This window comes from Glandiceps talaboti, chromosome 22, assembly GCF_964340395.1.
Source record: "Glandiceps talaboti chromosome 22, keGlaTala1.1, whole genome shotgun sequence".
Classification (NCBI taxonomy): Eukaryota; Metazoa; Hemichordata; class Enteropneusta; family Spengelidae; genus Glandiceps; species Glandiceps talaboti.
In genome coordinates, this window is record NC_135570.1 from 2,777,218 (window position 1) to 2,797,331 (window position 20,114).

The 20,114-nt window shown below is 34.8% G+C and overlaps 1 protein-coding gene across 2 annotated transcripts; it reads right to left on the bottom strand.

Annotated features, from left to right (window-relative positions):
- Positions 1-96: 96 nt before the first annotated feature.
- LOC144452554 (lysosomal alpha-mannosidase-like) lies at positions 97-19,617 on the bottom strand. Of its 2 annotated transcripts, XM_078143657.1 has the most exons (25): positions 19,510-19,617; positions 17,913-18,015; positions 16,763-16,936; positions 16,159-16,352; positions 15,452-15,655; positions 14,121-14,192; positions 13,513-13,629; positions 13,031-13,231; positions 12,447-12,516; positions 11,837-11,876; positions 11,452-11,521; positions 10,935-11,057; positions 9,698-9,814; positions 9,201-9,324; positions 8,423-8,455; positions 7,486-7,559; positions 6,635-6,856; positions 5,645-5,763; positions 5,225-5,326; positions 4,689-4,776; positions 4,055-4,135; positions 3,040-3,267; positions 2,467-2,619; positions 2,021-2,138; positions 97-1,299 (listed from the first exon to the last, which is right to left on the bottom strand). In XM_078143657.1, the coding sequence occupies exons 1-25, from the start codon at positions 19,603-19,605 to the stop codon at positions 1,208-1,210; spliced, it is 3,015 nt and encodes a 1,004-aa protein (XP_077999783.1). In that variant the 5' UTR covers positions 19,606-19,617; the 3' UTR covers positions 97-1,207. The 2 variants fall into 2 exon arrangements, with proteins under 2 accessions (XP_077999783.1, XP_077999782.1); XM_078143656.1 differs by lacking the exons at positions 17,913-18,015; positions 19,510-19,617 and adding an exon at positions 17,186-17,237.
- Positions 19,618-20,114: the final 497 nt, after the last annotated feature.

Consider the following 20,114-nt stretch of genomic DNA (forward strand, 5'->3'; position numbering starts at 1 on the left):
CTTACAGACTACCGTAGTTCATGTTTCATAGAAAACTGGTGAAAATTATGAGGGAATAAATGACACATAGGAAGGCTGAAATTTTATCAACGGTCCACAATTTATTCATGCATACTTTATTCTGTCATATATTACTACACTGAAAGGAACAACTGCAAAATATTCACACCATCCTAAAAAGTAAAGAACTTTGTACACTTGAAGATGACCTTGTTTGCTGGAGGAACTGTTTGACCTTTCCCCCCAACAAACAAACCCAAGGAACTTTCCCCATATAAGCATGCATCAAATAAAAAAAAATGAAATCACTGAGTTTTTGTTACATCTGACTTCTTAGTCAGGTAAGCACCAACGATAATTTTGTAGTTTGTTGGAAAAAACTAAAAAAAAAAAAATTTGTCAAAAACACACCCACAAAACTATGCTGTGAAAGGATTGCTACAATTTGTCAAATCTTCATGTGATGTGACCCCATGTCATGTGACCCTGATGATGTTAGTGCCAGACTGTGTCCATACCAATGAACATGCCTATAAAATGGCACATATTCTATATGTGTAGGAAGTCTTAAAAGGTTCCTGAGGGAAATATGTTATTTCTAAATTGGCCAGTTTGGAAAATTAGAAAGCAAGAATATGGAAACTTCAATAAATCTTGAAAAATTTATTATAAAATTACTTGAAAACTGCAGTAGCTGTAATTAAGACATTACTTATTGGCAAAGTTGACAAATGACACAATGTACTCTTGATGTACTTCCTGTAGTATACAGAGAAATGTTTGACAAGGCTATCTTGTGTGTGAAAGCTATCTTCTATTGTAACTTTCATAAAACACAATTAACTTCAGGGTAGGGTACCCATCAACTTCAGGGTACCCATCAACTTACGGGTACCCATTAACTTCAGGGTACCCACCAACTTCAGGGTACCCATCAGCTGGGTACAAACCAACTTCAAGATACTAACTCTGGGGGGAAAAATAAAAATTTCCTGGACCCATCAACCCTTGGGATACAAACCAAATTCATGGTACACATGAACTTCACGGTACTCTTATCAATACCATTTTACCTAGTAACTCCCAACTTCAGAATACTACATTAAGAGTCTGTTAAATGTTAAATGTTGACAAACTTGCAAAGAAATGTTTTAGTTACACCAGCTAATGAAATTTTCAATTAAAGAAATTATAAAATATTCATCCTTCATCTTCGTTTGATGAACATTTTGAATGTTCTAATCTGGAAAGGCTGCAGCTCAACATCCAAACTGTCATTGAGGGGCTGTGATTCAATATCTGTCGGCAAAACATAAAATATGAAATAACCACTAAACTTGTGTGAAAGACCAGATAAAAATATACAAAAACTATTTCAATTATTAATATAAGGCCTAGAAAAAATAATCGTTTGGTTCTGACCCTAAATTTTTTTTTTATATGTTTGAGAAAAAAAAAAAAATCGTGAAAATATGAAGTCTTGCCAGAAATAGTGGATGCAGAAACTGACATTGACTTAAAAAGACAATATAAAACTGTTCTTCCAATCTGTAATGGCTATACATCTGATAGGAAGAAATAAACAACACAGAGACCATTTGGAAAACAATGGAAAACCTGAACTAGACACTCACATATGAAAAAAAAATATAATAAAATAAAATAGAAAATCTACCTACCCCACCTATTCTAAAATTGAATGTAATTGGAACCACACAATTGTTTTTATTAGGTGTTATGTTATAACATGCAAATTGTTCAATTTGAGAAGAACTATTGAAGTATTCTATTACTGAACTATTGTTCCATCGTCCATCTTTAACCAATACTTTACCACATCTGTGAACTAATTAACCATATCTGTGTTATGTGAGTCAGTCCATCACAAACTAAACTATGCTATGTGCTATTATATCATCATTATCCATTGGGCAAGGTCACTGGTGGGTCAGGGGTCAAAATTAGAAGGTCATAGGTGTATACTTTGATTGTATTTGGTATCCTGAGATTAACAACTTACCTGTGTTAGTTGGACCATCTTCAGTATCCCATTGTAGTCTGTTGACATCTTTTATATATTGATTGGCACCAAGATTCACTTCCTGTACAGAATATATGGCAAATGGTACAAACAGGTTCTATAGAAATAAAAGGAAGAAAATTAACACCTTGGTTACCATAGTAATAGGAGTGTACTTCCTACATTTGACAGTAAATTTCTCACCTTGTAGGTGTATACATATTATAAGAAAGAAGGGTCCACTTTATTCTATTATTTTGGGATATGTACATCAGTACATGTTACACTGACAGGTCAGCCATTATGGGCATGGTCTAATCTCCCTGGACCGATGATGTCATCACAGTCTAATGTACATGTAGTTGTTTACTTTCTCTGTTTGTAACAGGTTCGGTTTGTCAACACTTCAATGTCGTCAGTTGTATGTATGATATACATAGACCAACCTGTAAGGAGACAGTGACTGGTTTAGACATATCAGCATCTTCTCCTTTCTCATATTGATGTTCTAATCTAAACAATGCTACATTGTTACTCTCCCAGTTTTCAAGTGTCAACAGATGAACGTTGCCTGGCAACTCTTGTTTCAATGCTGAAAACTGCAGATCCAAGAATAGAAAAATAAATTTGTTGTGTTATATGGACAGTGTGCTGCTCTCCACTTAGAGACTATGATAGAACCCAATGAAATGTGAGTGCAAGTATGGTGTACTCGGGGTATTTGCTATTTCAATATAGCATAAACAGGGGTGAACAAATCCACTGGTCCTGGGTCCGGACCACACAAATTTTACCTTGTCTGGTCCATCGGACCAGTACCTTACTGTTAATAACTATGTTAAAAAGTCGTCTGAATATACAGATTCATAGGCAAGATTTAATGTTTCACATTAGCGGGACCTGGGACCACTTTCAGCAGGACGACTGGAATTTTTAAGGCACTGGTCTGGGGACCACCAGTTCACAAATGATTTGTTCACCCCTGATAAACAAAGTAAGACAAAACAAAGTACACCTACCCGTGTATTGAATTTGTCACTCAAATCAGACACTGAGGGAGTATAAGACACGGTTGGTGCCATGTACAGTCTCTCTCCTAAGTCTCGGTGTAGTTTAGCAGAATCTGAAGGTGGTGCTACAAAGACATACTGTTTGCCACGTACAATCAACCCATCACCAAACTGTCCAGTTTCATTCAATGGCTCACCAACTCCGAAATGATCATCATAGAACATACGACGATGCAACTAGGAAATGACAAAAAATCAATATCAGACGCAGAGTACAATCAATAGTCGGTTTTCCCATTCCAAGATACATTGCGTGAGGATGTCACTTATGTTGTTACATTTAGTTTGTTTTGTCTTTATTACATTTGAAATAACATCTTAATTTTGAAATGATGGAAAGACGGTTGACTACTTTAATTGTGAATGATTTTATAGAACAAAGACTAAACACCATCAATGACAGAGAGGGATTTTATGAATGAACCCAAGGTACGGTCAGGTGACAACCATCCCCCTGAGTAGCATGTGCAAACCCCTCCGTGTGTACGACATACATATGTTGTATGGAGAGACACGCAATGCATCTTGGAACTGGCAACAGGTCTATGGCTCTGATCTAACCTAACAGTTTAACCCAACTGACCTGACATGACATCAATCGATTGATGTCATCACAATGACCTAAAATGATCTGATCTGACCTAAAAGTTGTATTGGCTGCTTCAGTATAATTAGTAGCATTGACTTGATCTGATCTGACCTAAAAGTTTAACCCACACTAACCTGTCTTTAGCTTGCCTTGACCTGCCATAAGGTCAATCATGATGACCTGACCTGACCTCAACTTTGAGTTCAGTTGCTTTTAGTATACAAATTGTATCTCTCTGTAAACATGTTGTTTATTTAAATTGTTGATAACTTTTCTAAGTTAAACTTTCTATTTTGATAACAAATTGTATCTCTCTGTAAACATGTTGTTTATTTAAACTGTGGATAACTTTTCTAAGTTTCTATTTTGGCTTACCATGAGTTCCAAGGATCCATCTTGCATACTACTACCACCCTGTGATCTGTCATTCAATACAGTCAGTTGTAACTTGGAATCCTGTTAGTGGAAATAAATAATGTTACAAGTTGATCTTCAAAATCTGATTTTGTCTTCAAGTCCAATCCAATCTGATGTGAAAGGAGTTGTATTGTTTTATTTACCGCTATTTCTATAGTGTTGTTTGTTTTTTATTTTTGTTGTCAAGGTGATTGCCACCTTCCCACAGCAATCATTCCCAGAACAACAAAATTAAAACCAACAACAAACGAAGGAACTAGAGGTAAATAAAGAAATCAAGCTGTATTCACCATTTCATATTTTAGATTGAGACCAACCATGCTGTGTTCAGTAGTAAAAGTGTTATCTATCATGTAAAACATAATCTCAATATGCGAAATGATCAACTTTGATTATAAATGTATATGTTATGTACAGTCTTCTGGTGAACATTTACCTTTGTTAGCTGTAAGTGTATATGTTATGTACAGTTTTCTGGCAACCACTCTCTGTGTTAGCTGAAGATTTTTGATATTGTATGCAGTTTACTATTCAGTATTTTGTAGAAATTATTTGGCATTACATTGTTTTATCAATTCTGTGACATACGTACCTTAATGAAGATTCTACTGTTAACAGGATAGTAGTTGCCTGATACGGGTTCAGTATCGTTGTAGTTCCATGTATCTCTATGGTTACGACTGTAAAATAACAACATGTTGACATCAGTCACAAAAGTCTTAAACATTAGAAAAACTGATACTTTTTCAACACAACTGTTCTGCATCTGTTATTTGGATGAGTTGATGTTTTCACATCAGTTTTATCACATTTATGCTAGGTTTGAAAATATACAGGGATCAAAATAGAATTGTTTTTACTACATACAGTGTACACCTTGACCTTTGAAATTTACTTGCACAGTGTCTCAGTGACAGTTTGTCCAATACATATGAAACTTCAACAATGTAGCAATAAATGATGCCTGAATTCAATTCCAACTAGTCTGTACTGTACGCCATGATGGGGCGCCCTCACACATCAGTCAAGTGAGAGGAGGCTGGTGAGGGCAGAACGACACAACATATCTTAGTTACAGTCTAAATTCCAACATAATATTGGAATTTTAACTCTGTATTAAATACTTACATTCTTTCCATCATTTGTCTTCCATTTGCATCAGTATAAAATGTTTTATTTGTTGCCAGATTGGTATCAAATCGACTGATCACTTCTCTACCCAAACCATCCCTGTCAACAAAACAAGTCAAAAACTACATTGAGTCTGTTCAGGATACATTATTTCAACTTAAATCCTAAATATGTTGATGTCCTATGACATCATTAAATTTCAAATCTCCCCCCCCCAAAAAAAAAAAAAACCCCCAAAAAACAAAACAAAACAAAACAAACAAACGAACAAAAACAAAACAAAAAAAAAAAAAAAAAAAAAACATTTCAATATAGTACTCTTTTTGAAATCATTATGGAAAGTTGGTTGGTGGTTCACCATCTTGTGAAGAAAATTATGTTATTCTTAAACTATTTAAGACCTCAAGGTAAACTTACTTGAAAGGAATTGGTCCAACTGTCCACTCAAACTCTGCATGTTTTTGTCCTTTGTACAAACGAATCACCTGACTGGCCCATGGTGTAAATTGTTGATGTACTTCTTGTACCAAATCACCCTGTGTTTATCAAATAGAATATAATTAACTATCTTAATGTCTGTTCATTTTTCTCCGTGACTAAAAACAACTGCATTGAATTCAAAATGTGACCAGAACTTCTGATGAATGTTCTAAAGAATGTGACAGAAGTTACAGGAGTGTTTAGTGTGATGTATTTGCATGAGTGCTTGCGATGTTCTCTGTGGCCAAATACTAGTGCAGACAACACTGCAAGCATGAGTGCAAATAGTCCTGAGTACCCACACTGGCATTCATGTCATATGGGGTTCTCTTATTATTACATATGTTTATCTGAAACAACAAATTTCTGTAAAATTCAAGCTGTGCAATCATGCAATTTTATGTGTAAGGAATGGCCATGCCTTCATTTGCATGCAGGTATGCAATAATGTTTTCAGTATTGCACTGCAGTGCAAATACCACTAGTATGCATACACACCAGTGCAAGTTATCACTGGTACATACGTAATATTTTGGTTAGTGGAAATATTAATAGCATGCATGCATGACTGAATGCAAGTAATCATTGGTATATTATTTTGTATGTATAGTTTAATACTAAATTGAGACTTCTCTTATCATACTTATTTTCATATATCTGGGGGGCTTTAAAATTTGTTTGGGTTAATAATACCTTAAATTGAATACTAGCTTTCCTAGGTGACTCTTGAGTAGTACTTCTACATCACATGACTCCTTAGGTACTGGAGAATTATTCAATATTTTCTGTTCCGTCTTTTGTTTAGTCTGATGAAACAAAGACATCAAAACACATTTGGTGTGTCTAATTTTACTAACTTTGCATTTGGGACTAATTTCATTTTGGGGTTCATGACTGATATTTGTTTGGATGGCACCATTCACTTACCTGTACTAACTGCATCTGTACACTTTTGTCAAACAATGGGAATGGATCGGTCTTGTTTGGACGGAAAACATAGGCCCCTGAAGGCTGATTAGAAAGTTTTTCATTACCACTGCTACTGTTGTACCAATATAGAGAATTACTGACTGGCAAGACTTGTCCTGATGTAAGGTCTGTCATGGCTTTCAGCAAACCAGTTGCACCATCAAAGTCAAGTCGTAAAAACTGGAATTGAAAACAAAAAGCCTTTGAATTGATAGGATACCAAAATGGAAATATGACATTAACAACAAACCATGATGTACAAGTGCTAGTATGATATAATTGGGGTATTTGCATAAATCCATGTGATGTTATTTTACACAGTTACAAGAGAAAGGGCAACAGAAAACACCACAACAGCAGAATATGCCACTCTTGTGTGATGGGGTTATGTAATTATCACGTTTGTCCAAAACTATCAAATTTCATAAAAAAATAAAAATGAGCATATAGCTGTGAATTTGTGTGTTTGGAAAGCTTGCATACTGATTTGCATATCATTTGCATACAGCTAATACTGTTTTCGGTATTGCACTAAACTATCAATAGTACAGTATGTGTACACACCACCAGTGTCTAACAAAGTGTCTCTACTACACAATACAGTCTTGCATGATATTTTAGAGACCTAAATATTCCAAAAATTATATTAAAATCATTCAAAGTTGAAACGATAATATATGCTCAAAACCAATGTTATATGGTTGAGTATGAAAGATCCTTTCAAATTAATTTTTTATTTCTCAACAAGTCAACGAAAAACCCACAAACACATTCTGAAAACTATTTAAAGAAAACATAAACAAAATTACCTCATTTTTGATACTTGTGTCTGCATTTGTCGGTACTCTTGAAGTGAACTGAGAGTTTCCTGATAATCTGAAATCTATACAAGACAGATTATAATCTATATAAAATGTAGTTTTATAATGTATCAGATTTAAGATATGAAATAATGAAAATAGTCATTAGTCTGGTAAAATAATCTAAAATCTACTTTGTACCTTGAAATTTTGACACAGAATTAAATCTTTCTGTGGAAAAGTAGATGGAAACATATCTTTTCTATACTTTACACCCAAGTGTTCAAACAAAGTTCTTTGCATAGTGAGTTCCTGATATAATAATAATAATAATAATAATGTTGGGTTCTTATATAGCGCTTTCCCACTCCGTGCTCAAAGCGCTTTACAATTATTACCCCTGGCTCGGATCAGAACGGCACAACGGCCCTTTAGTCTTCCTCAACTCCCCAGGAAGCATACAATCCATTGCAGCCATTTAAGCACATAGGATTAAAGCCTTCACATTGCAACCTACATCCTACCAGGTCCCCCATTATACAGCTGGGTTGTCTGTGGCACAGTCGTGGTTCAAATCTTGCCCAAGGACTTTAGCCACTCAGAAACAAACAGCAGGCAGCGATGGGGCTCGAACCTGCAACCTGTAGATTCCAAGCCGGTCACGCTAACCATTCACCCATCATGATATGCATGTTTGAAAAACGGTACTTTCATTTAGAGTGGCAATACTTAATTCTGTGTTTTTCATGACCTGGCCGACCCTACATTTCTTCAATCTGTCAAAATATTGTTTTTAAATGATGCCCTCTATGGCAGGATTAGAAAAATTCCAAACATCACTGATTGTGTGATAGCGACATATCAAGTGCATATTTGAGCAAAAATGATCATTTATTGCTGAAATTTGGAAATTAAAACGAAATGGTTCAGTTTCCTTCTGACTTACTTGGATCATGTGGTGACTTGTAAAACAATTTACCTGAAATATGAAGAGAGTATTCTTATGATTATAACTATTATATAAAGACATTCAATATTTCAGATCTAAGCTAAATACAGTTGTTACATGATTTACACATGAACTCAACAAGCAATAACTTTGCTTATACCATGCACAAGCTAAGTTATTGACTTTGAACAGAAAATATGGATTCTACACCCTCTTCATTCTGTCACGACAAACTATGTCTATGTCACAAGCTCTTCGGTGCCCTAAATATGAGTCAAAATGTTCCAAATTGTAATTATTTTTCACTGTTTGTCATAAATTACGCTCGAGAAGGTATAATTCTATTATTCCCAATATTTTACTTCGTTCAGCCGGAAAATACTTAGACTTAAGGGTTTGTTACTACTCATCTAGTGACTCATAGTGACAAGGCTCCTTAGGTCACTTATATTTTCCTTGGCTGAATGAAAACAAGTATTGGGGAATAATATCTAAACGATTTTTGTATGTTGGCATACATATACCTTAGTGAAGCTAATAGTTTATCATTTATGTGTTAAAACAGTTTCATTGACCGACAACCCACCACCACCAAAAGTAAAGAAATTCTATTTTGAGTCATTTTCTAAGCATACAATACATTTCATGGTGTTTCCAAGAATATAAAGTTAGAAAACAACATTTGTCAAGACTTGCTCACACTATGTATGGTTGAATGTCTATACTACATGTAGAATTGAAACTCAAGGTCAAAGGTGAGTTATGTACAACATACTATTAGCTTTCACAATGTAGGTTGCATATCCCAAAGCTGGCAGTGACACTGGGAATAACAGCTCATGGGTGGCACTACCATGGTTGCCACGGATACGCTTGGTTTCAGCAGTAACTTCCATAACCTGGAAAAGATAAAATGAGTAAATGAATAAAGAAAGATAAATAGATGAATAATTAAATGATTTTTGGGTACTGATTCATGTAGTTTAACTGAGAATAGGTTGGAGTTTTCTTGAACAAACTGGTGAACAGTAAAAAGTCTCAAATTTCATTTTTGACTTCCATCTAAAACTTGTTAACTTCCCATAATGCACTGCCCCAGTACAGCAGCAGTCCTCTTCTAAGCCAGGTAATCAATTCTATTTGAGACAGGTCGCATGATGTAACTCTATTTTTGACAGTTTGCACAATGCACAAAGTGACTTAGCTAAGATAAAACCATGTCACCTTTGTTCCTCTTTAGTATATTTGCATGACAAGAGACGGCTAACTAACCTGGGCAGGCACAGATTTGCCATCAGGATCTGATATCGTGTAATGTTGTGAGTTGACCGGAATGTGGATATAGCTGTCAGTACTTCTAGCTAGTGGATTATAAGCTGTCACTGTGAACTGTCATACATACATACAAGATAAGAATAATAACATTGTCAATTGTGTCTAGTTATATCAGTATATCTAGTTATATCATTATACCATGCACAAGCCAAAATATGGAATTTATACAATGGTTGTTCTGCGTCATGACAACGAATGTCTATGTGACTGGTTCTGCTGTGTTCAAAATATGAAAATCGAAATATCAAAATTACCAATACTTTCCCCAATATTTTGCTTGATATTACTGGTGTTGGCATAATTATGTTATTCTCCAATATTTTTTTGTTCATTCAACCAGAAAATACGTGTGACCTAAGGGTTTTGTCACTACTTGTCAAGCAACTCGTACTGACAAAGCCCCCCTTAGGTCACTTGTATTTTCCTTGGCTGAATGAAGAACAATGTTGAGGAATAACATTTCAAACTGTGTACATTACGAAGTCTTGTTCCAGTATCAGTCAACTTTGAACCCTGAAACTAACAGTTGTTGTGAGCTCAATGATTTTCTCTGTATGGGTTAGAGGACGGTTGGGTTAGTGAATTGATTAATTTATTATTCATGTACAAAGTGTTGGTGTGTTGGTGTAAATACTAATGACAGCACAGGACTGCACACATGAATGGGGTAGGGATATATAGGGTGCAAAGAAGTGGTACTTGGACAGATTTTAGATGGGGTGTACCATCTAGGCTTCAAAACATCTCCCCATCATTGTTGGAAGAATGTTTTTGCGTGAAACAGGGCCCCATTGATAAGGATGTTTGGCCATTTGGGTGCTATACAGTGATTTCTTGAGGTAGAGCAACCATAAATGCCTTGCTAGATGCTTGGCAGGTATGAGGTGATAGGTTGGGTTGGGAGACATTCAGTTTAATGTATCTGGAAGAGCAATGGTATCAGAAACCTTACCAAATATTCATTGTATGTGTTGCTATAAATATACACATATTTGTGAATGGTAGTGAATTGGGTTGAACAAAGAGAAGGTGAGGGGGGGGGGGTCATCGTGATGATGTGGCATATGCAAATGGTGAGGGTTACTGAGATTATGGGGGTTATAGATAAGATGGGAGTTTTAGCGTGTGTGGGGGATGAAAGTGATCCGTAGGGAGCCATTTGTTGTATACTTACAGACTGTTGATTTTCAGTACTGCTACATACACTGATGTTTACATATGGACAGAATTCAGCCTGGGGTGGCATGGTAGTTTGATCTTTAGACATCAACTGAGACAGAGACTCAGAAACTAAATTCTGTACAAAAGATAATGATAGAAAAGTGTGAAATGTGATTTTTAAAATCTTTACAGAAAATACAATCTTTAGAGAGGAGAGGAATAAAAAGAATGAGAACTTGGTTAACTGCAAGAATATCAGGGTTAAAAAAGAAAGCTTCACAGTATTAAAAAGAGGCTAAAAAATAAGTTGACATTTTGGCTTTCCTTGTACAAAGTATGAGAACAAATATTTTATTTCTAAGGTATATACTATGTTAATCATTGCAAGGTGGATTTATGGCTTCAAGAAAATAGTTTTCCATAAATGTTGTCATGACAACTAGTCCAATTCTTTCAATACTTTTCATTCAGACATGTAGGTGTGTAATATTCTACCTGATAAAACCAAACGGCACCATGATAAACTTTACCTGGCATTTTTCTGTCCCAATGGACAATCTTTTGGCATAGTCGTCTGCTACATGTTGTTTTTCTGTACCACTATAAATAAACAAATGTTACGATCGATCGTAAGTGTACGAAATATAAATCTTCATAAGTTCAAATTTTTCAAACTTTAGATTAAATAGCTAAAGAAATTTCATCCTAATTAATCATTCAAGTTAATTCCGAACAAATTTTTTTCAAAATACAGCTTTGAAGCTAGTATCGGTGACAAAATCTTTGTTTCTTAATCATGGTTAAATGTCAAAGGTCGCGCTGATGTTCAATTCATAGGTCAAAGGTCAGTAAGATTGAAACTTAAAGGTGAGAAATTCATCTAATTTTCATTCAAGAAAAAAACCTTGAATATACCTGACAGCATCATGATGTTGAGCAACTCCCATGGCTTCCTCTGCAATAGATACAAATTTGCTATTTAATTTTCTTTCACAATACTGGTAATGAATTATACAGATCCAAAAGTTTTGACATGAAAATAATATCATAATGTACATTTCTATTATTGGTTACTGTTACTGGTAACCGTGGTTGCTATGGTGACTTTGGGTTTGGAGTCCATGAAAATGTCAATTCCTGAAACCTTCCCAATGCACATGAACATATTTCATTCCCTGATGTCTTATATGGGAATGTTTTACCTTTTGATGGAATTCTATCTATGTAAATGCAAAATCATAACACAACTGACCATGGGAAGAATACACACTATGCAAATTGAACAGGTGCAGTACATATAACATGCAAATTCGTAACCAAAAAGGTGAAGATTTAGTATATTTTTTACTGACCAGGTGCACAAGATGAAAACTCATAAAAAAGTGTTGTTTCTTTTCTGATCAATGTAATTATTTTAGACAGAGATAGTTTTGGAAAAATGGTTTCTGAATATCTTATTTTTGTTGTATTTTATCCCAAAAACCAAACACGTCATTATAAAATAAATTTTGTATACATCACTTACTCAATGTTTCTACCTCGGAATCCCTGTTCTTTCTTTGTGGACCAAGGAATACATCATGCTGTTTACAAACCTAAAATGTCACAAGAAAGAAAATGTAAAACAATTCCTTTCAAAACATCCTTTACTTTTTTGGATTTCAGAATATTTTTACCATAATTAATGTTACAATTTGTGTATAACATAAATTTCTTGCATGTTTCATGAAAAATTCAAAGGTGAACCCCTGACAAAAAGTTGAGGATTTCAAGTAAATTTTATGCAACCTCCATAGTAGGTTGGACTGTTGTCCTGGCAAGCATTCTTTCCACACAGTCTGAATACACAGTAATTAAAATCCAACATTTTATATTGATACCATATATAGAAGCTGATTGGTTGAATAAGTCACATGATGCCTAAATTATGTTAATTATGTCAAGTTCTATGGATACCACATGTAGAAGCTGATTGGTTAAATAAGTCACATGATGCCTATATTATGTTAATTATGTCATAGATGAATACCACATGTAGAAACTGATTGGTTAAATAAGTCACATGATGCCTATATTATGTTAATAGTGTGAAGTTATATTTCTCCCTACCTGTAAGAAATTGTTGGATTGTCTGACATATGCTTTGATGGCAGGACGACTGGTGAAATAACCAGTCCAGAAACTGTGAGGAGAACTAGCATATGGGAAGAAATCATCACTCTTTGTGGTCCATTTGATTCCAGCTTTGTTCAATGCATCAACATAGCAGGACGGAGTTGAATACAAAACATGAATATTGCTTTCTTCTTCCTAACGTGAGTCAGAATTGGAAACAGAAGCAGTATTCAGTAAAAAAGTATACTTTGGCACAACTGATTGCACCAAAATTCCCATATTGTTGTTAGCTGAGAAGCAATATATTCAGATAGCAGTTGCTAGGGCCATTGACATAGTTGCTATGGCTTTCTGTAATGATTTAGAATTTTTAGCTGTGTATGGGACCTGTGTATGTAGAGTAACTTCTTGTAAACATCTCTTTATGTGTATGTGTATGTAGAGTAACTTTCTTGTAAACATTTATTTACACTTACCTTTTCATTGACATATTTGATCAATTTATCTAGGTTTTTGTACCACTCATTAGCATTCTCATACTGGAAATCTGACCCCATTGTCATGATTATATGATTGGTCCTAAAACGACTCGCCTAAACAAGAATAATATTGAAAAATACTGTATTATATGTATGTAATGCAGAGAATTTTTCATAATTCCTTACAGATATACACAAGCTACGAAGGCAAGAAATTGTAAATGTTGGTGAATATGTCTATGACATTTACAATTTGTTGTTCTGGCACTTTTAGAACTGTTGATAACATAGTAGGGAGAACCTGTACATTTTTGATATCTATCATAAATTACACCATCGGATCATTTATATCATGTATATGTTATATCTTAATACCAGGTTTGAGTTCAGTCAATTGTAAGTGGTGGTGAAGTGTGCTTCAGTAAGTACAATGCTATAAGTGCAATTTAATATTCAGAAAAATTTACATCCCAAAAACATGTAAACTCAGCTTGTGCCCCTTGAAAATTATTGTTAAGACCACTCATTGTGTCTTTGTGATTATGACAAGAAATTCTTACATTCAACTCAAAATTTAAATTGTGTATTTGTGAGGGACAACTTACCTGTGCGACGGCAAACTTGTTAAAATCTTTCACCTTCTGGTCAACATTCATATCAAACAGGTTAGGATCATCCTAAAATTAGGAATTAACAACAAACATTTGAAATAATTCTACAGACAGCGATCTTTCACAAAACAAAATTTATGATATCCTTACAAATGATTGATCAGCTTATAAAACAAAACTTTTATAAATGTCATTTATTGTGCATCCTAGGTTTCAAAATTTGTAATTTTTGAATTACACTAGAAAAGATGTTTCAGAGGTTTGGTGTTCATTTTTGTTTGGCTGCTACTAGTGGTTTCACGCTGTGTTTACATGACTACATTTTCAAATATAAATGCTGCGAGTTAATAATATTTTCATTTCAATGCATTTTCATGAGTTTAAATGATAGATCAACAAATGTTTTACACCATTTATACAAAAACACTGAAGAAGAAACAAATTGAAAATAATAGTGCTGCACATACATACACATAACACAATGGTTCAAAGTGTTTGTAAGTATGTCATGTTTTTGAATTGTTCTGTTTACATTGTGAGTTGACTTTAACATTAACAATTTATAATATCAAAAGATAACAGCAGTGACAGAATTGGCAGTTATCAAACCTCATGAATATTGGACAATCTTAGCTTTTAGCTTATGATTGATGGTTACCAGGACAGCTTGCCAACAAATTGATTTGCAGACAATGTAAGTTTTGACATTTACCACTAAGATATTTGGCAGCCTGCCAACCAATGAATGTTCAGACTATGATGATTGGCCCTCTGCCAACCAATGATGACAAGTTCATGTTTTCAATGTGATGATTGACAACCATCATGGGATTAGCTGATCATAAGCCAAAGAAAACAATATGTAAAAGATGAACATGACCCCAAACAGATTTTACTGGAACTTTCTAAAAATGAAAATGATTTTGAACACTCCAGGTTACAATACAATGATTAAAATTCAACAGATAGTTATTTTATATATATAATGATATTATTTCATACTTTTACCATGACATTATGTGAAAAAGTGTAAAGTGGAAAGTGGAATTTGAGAAATGGAATCACATAATGGCCACAAGAGGGTCAAATTTGACCAAAGAGTACCTCAAAAGGTGTGTCACTACATTTAGTGTCAAAACAAAAACCACCTGGAGGTCCATAACCATTGAATAGAGCTCCAAAAAACAAATCTGCCTGGGACCCTAGACTTGTTGAAGTATGCCAAACTTGTTCCATGTTTTTGATCAGCAGACGAAATATCTTATCAGCATAGTCCAAACGCCCAAAAAAGAAGCCATCATATGACATCTGAAAATGCAAAATACCTGTATAGGGTTATCTGTACATGACAAGTCAAAACAAAACCCTTCTGGGGCATCATAATGATGATACAGAGCACCGTAAAATAAATCGGTGACTCCACCAAGTGATCTACTGCCGTGCCACATTTCCTCCATTCTTTTATCATCCAAACGATATTTTTTGTCATCGTAATCCAAACGTGCAAAGAAAAAGCCATCAAAACTCATCTGAAAGAAAGACACAAATACTGATATCCGTTACCATGGTAATTTTTCATTTCACACATACTCTCTCATACTATTGCTGTTGAGTTAGAATGTGCCTTAAGGACATATTTGACTGGCTATCAAAGTTTTTAAAATCTCTTCAAACTTTGCCGTATGAAAGCTTGCTTCATATTTAAAAAAAATAATGAAAGAAATTTGGGGGTTCACCATCTTGTTTTCATGGATATTGATAACCTGTTATTTTTCAATATAGTTACCACAGTATTTGGTGGCCATATTGGATTCTAGAATGCTTTGATTTTGACAACATTTTGACCTTTGTTTCAAAAATTTGTACGATGACCCCTGATTTTGTGATTAATTTTAAAAGAGAATGGGTTGAAACTTTCTTTTCTCCCAAAGTTCTATCTTTGACAAAATATGCTAATGATATGTAAATTAATACATAATTGAGACAACTCATCTATTTTTTCAAGTTTGTGGGGAACCTTGTATCAACTTACAAGTGCAAACAATGCTGCTTGTTCTTTGGAGTGACCAAATGGATCAATATGCCATGCAACACGGGGTCTTGCACATTCACCAAATGTATCATTTAAGAAATGAAATCCTAGTGTCATCTGATCAATAATTGCATTATAATGTGTTGACGCTTCATCATTCATACACCAACCACCATTGATGAACTCTAGACGACCTGTAACAAACAAACAAACAAAGATGGAGGATGATGAACTCTAGACGACCTGTAACAAACAAACAAACAAAGATAGAGAATGATGAATTCTCGGTCATGTTCAAGATAAAAGCCATTTGTGATTCAATAGCTCGTCTGTCCACAGCACTGGAGCTGTGACTGCATGCGCTAGCTCTTGTCTACTACGGTCATCTATTATGATCTAATGGATCGCACATTGCTTTATCATTCTTAGTTCATGAAATCATTCCTAGTTGCATTGGAAATAGATTGTCAGTTCAGTTGGTATACAAATAATGTTACTTTTCTACTAACACGATAGCCAGCTGGGCAAATTAAGTTCAGGGGTAATTCTGTCGATTCTTATCTTCGCATGGTTCTGAATTGACATTTTAGTGGGTTCTACATACCTTCATTCACCAACATTTTGACAGTTTCTTGCATCTCTGTTGTCTGTTGGCGCCACCACCGATAAAAGAACGCAATTTCCACATAGATAAATCGTTTATTTGGATCATCTCGAAGTTGTGGAATAACAGAGTCTAAGATGTACTGAACTCCTGCATGTTGGATGCTGTTGTTGGCTAAAAAAATGACAGAAAGACAGATTTAATTCTTCACCTAACAATCTCTGTTCTGCCAGGTCCTCACTTTTACAGCTCAATGTGACAGAGGCACAATCATGACAATGGTAGATCAAATGTTTACCAAGCACTTCAGCAGTTAGTCGATCAGACACAAATGACAACACCTTGCATGACAATTTACAGATTATGATCCGATGTGTCAGTTAGTGTCAACATCTTGGTAGTTTAGTATTCTTTAAAGGTTACCTCACTGAAATGTTGTCTCTCCAACCAAATTCATCTTCATAACACAAGACAAGCCAGTAAAGGTAACATATACATCCCTACAGTTAAAACTGAATATGGGAAACGGGCATTTCAATATGATGGTGCTGTTCTATGGAACAATCTACCCCTATCCATAAGATCAGCTCCGCACCCATCGGTATTTAAAAGACATCTTAAGAATGTAGTCTGGTAATGTAATTGGATATCGTTTAAAGTACACTGTGCCTCTGTAACTTTTTGTCCTGGTTTGTCCCTTTTTTGATTATTTTTCTGTGTACGTAATCTTGCAACAGGTTCCATTGGGAGAACAGTGCTTAAAATGGTGTCTGTATATGAAAGATTAATAAATAATAAATAAATAAAAAGGCACATAAGCTGCAACTGAATGTTTTTTTAAAACTCTTTTGTATTAGATATAATGACTTCATAACATTGTACACCCTGAACTGTATTGAATCACCTACGGATAAATGTATTTGTGTAGTTGTACACATAGTATGGTACAAGAAATCTAATTAAATTGATTTTTGGTTTTGCACTCACAAATCAGCACCCTAACAAAACACTAACTCAACTTATTACTATACTACTTATAGATAAAATACACCTCTAATTGACATGTACAATGTCTAATTATTGGTATTTTAACATGATGGAAAAAATAATACATAGATTACACTTTATATAGTGCAGCTTTAATACCTACCTCCATAGAAATATTGATCCACAGTTTTCAGCCATCCCACATCATCATGTGTATGAGGAACAAGATGTACATTTATTCTATCGGGTTTAGTAGGATGACAGGCCTGAAATCAACAAGATGTACATTTATTCTATCGGGTTTAGTTGGATGACAGGCCTGAAATTAACAAGATGTACATTTATTCTATCAGGTTTAGTAGGATGACAGGCCTGAAATTAACAAGATGTACATTTATTCTATCAGGTTTAGTAGGATGACAGGCCTGAAATTAACAAGATGTACATTTATTCTATCGGGTTTAGTAGGATGACAGGCCTGAAATCAACAAGATGTACATTTATTCTATCAGGTTTAGTAGGATGACAGGCCTGAAATTAACAAGATGTACATTTATTCTATCAGGTTTAGTAGGATGACAGGCCTGAAATTAACAAGATGTACATTTATTCTATCAGGTTTAGTAGGATGACAGGCCTGAAATTAACAAGATGTACATTTATTCTATCGGGTTTAGTAGGATGACAGGCCTGAAATTAACAAGATGTACATTTATTCTATCGGGTTTAGTTGGATGACAGGCCTGAAAATAACAACATATTATTCTTTCACTACATACATGTACATGCTTCATTTCATTTTGAAAATATTTCTCCTTTAAAAAAGGAGAAAAAAGAAGCAAAGACAAAAGATAATATGGTCAAATTAGGAATTACTTCATTTGATTTCTTTTGGAAAACAAAACAAAAAACTGTTACGGAAAGATGCACGGTAAGATTTCCCATTCTTTGAAAAATTATCACTCATTACTGAAATTCAGGACCTTAAATAAAACAAATGGTTGATAGTTTTCTTCTGACTTAAATTGTCATTTCTAAGTCATGTACACATACACAAATGGCTTCTTCTTTTTTAAATTCAATTGACCAACCGACTGAACGATCAATCCTTTTTAAGGTGTTATGATTAGAAACATAAATAAATAAACCATTTCTTATCAACAATCACTCTTTGGACAGAACTGATAACATTTTGACCTCGGTTGACCTCACATCAAAACAATACAGGTTATAGCTTCGGATCACCACACCTGAAATGTTTTAATAAGGGGGTGTGTCTTGTTTACTCTACTACACATCTTCATCATCTTCTGAGACGACTACAATTATTTGTCCAGGGTACACATTTTTTCTCGAAAATGTTTCATTTTACAACATCTTCCAATCTTGGGTGTAGTAATATATAGTAGTACTGCCCGCCACGAGTATTGAATGCTCGGATTAAATATGTGACGAGATCCTTTGTCGCAGAGAGGTTGTGTTTACATCGATCGTTTACATTGTATTAAAGTACATCAAAACCTTACAAACATATTTTATGATTGAAAAGTTAATAATATTATTGTTTGTCACAAAGCGGAAACATCGATTTCATAATATCTATGTACCATGGCATAACACAGCATAACTCGCATGAAACGTGTACACTGTACAGTAAATGTAATAATACTACCGGCGAAATGAGAATTAATCAACTCTGTCGGCATTGACCAAAGAGCGTGATTTCACTTGTATACATATTTCAAACAGTATATACTCACCTTGTAACCACAGGTAGCGTTGGCAACCACTAAAATAACAGAAACAGTGACGGAAAACAGAATAATCTTGGAGCTGTTGATGTCTTTCATGATCATTATGACGATCGACCTAAGTCACATGCATGACGCTCATGTGACCGCAAGTTACACAGACTCCCTAGCATAACAGAAATTCTTGTAATGCAATATTGGTCGCTTGGCGGTGCTATTTGTAATCCGTTAACACACCGTGCGAATCCAGAGCCTAATGATGTTGATGGTGAGTGATGTTGGCTGTGTCTGTCTGTCTGTCTGTCTGTCTGTCTGTCTGTCTGTCTGTCTGTCTGTCTGTCTGTCTGTATGATATATCTGTCTGTCTGTCTGTCTGTCTGTCTGTCTGTATGATATAGCTGTCTGTCTATCTGTCTGCCTTTCTAAACCCAACCAAATTGGATTCAAAGACAAACACCAATCAATCAATCAATCAATCAATCAATCAATCAATCAATCAATCAATCAATCAATCAACCAACCAACCAACCTTTAACAAGTTCTTCCACAGAACTTCAACAGAAGAATTAACCGCGAATTCGCTGTACAGGGGTGTAGTGGTATTAAATAGAGAA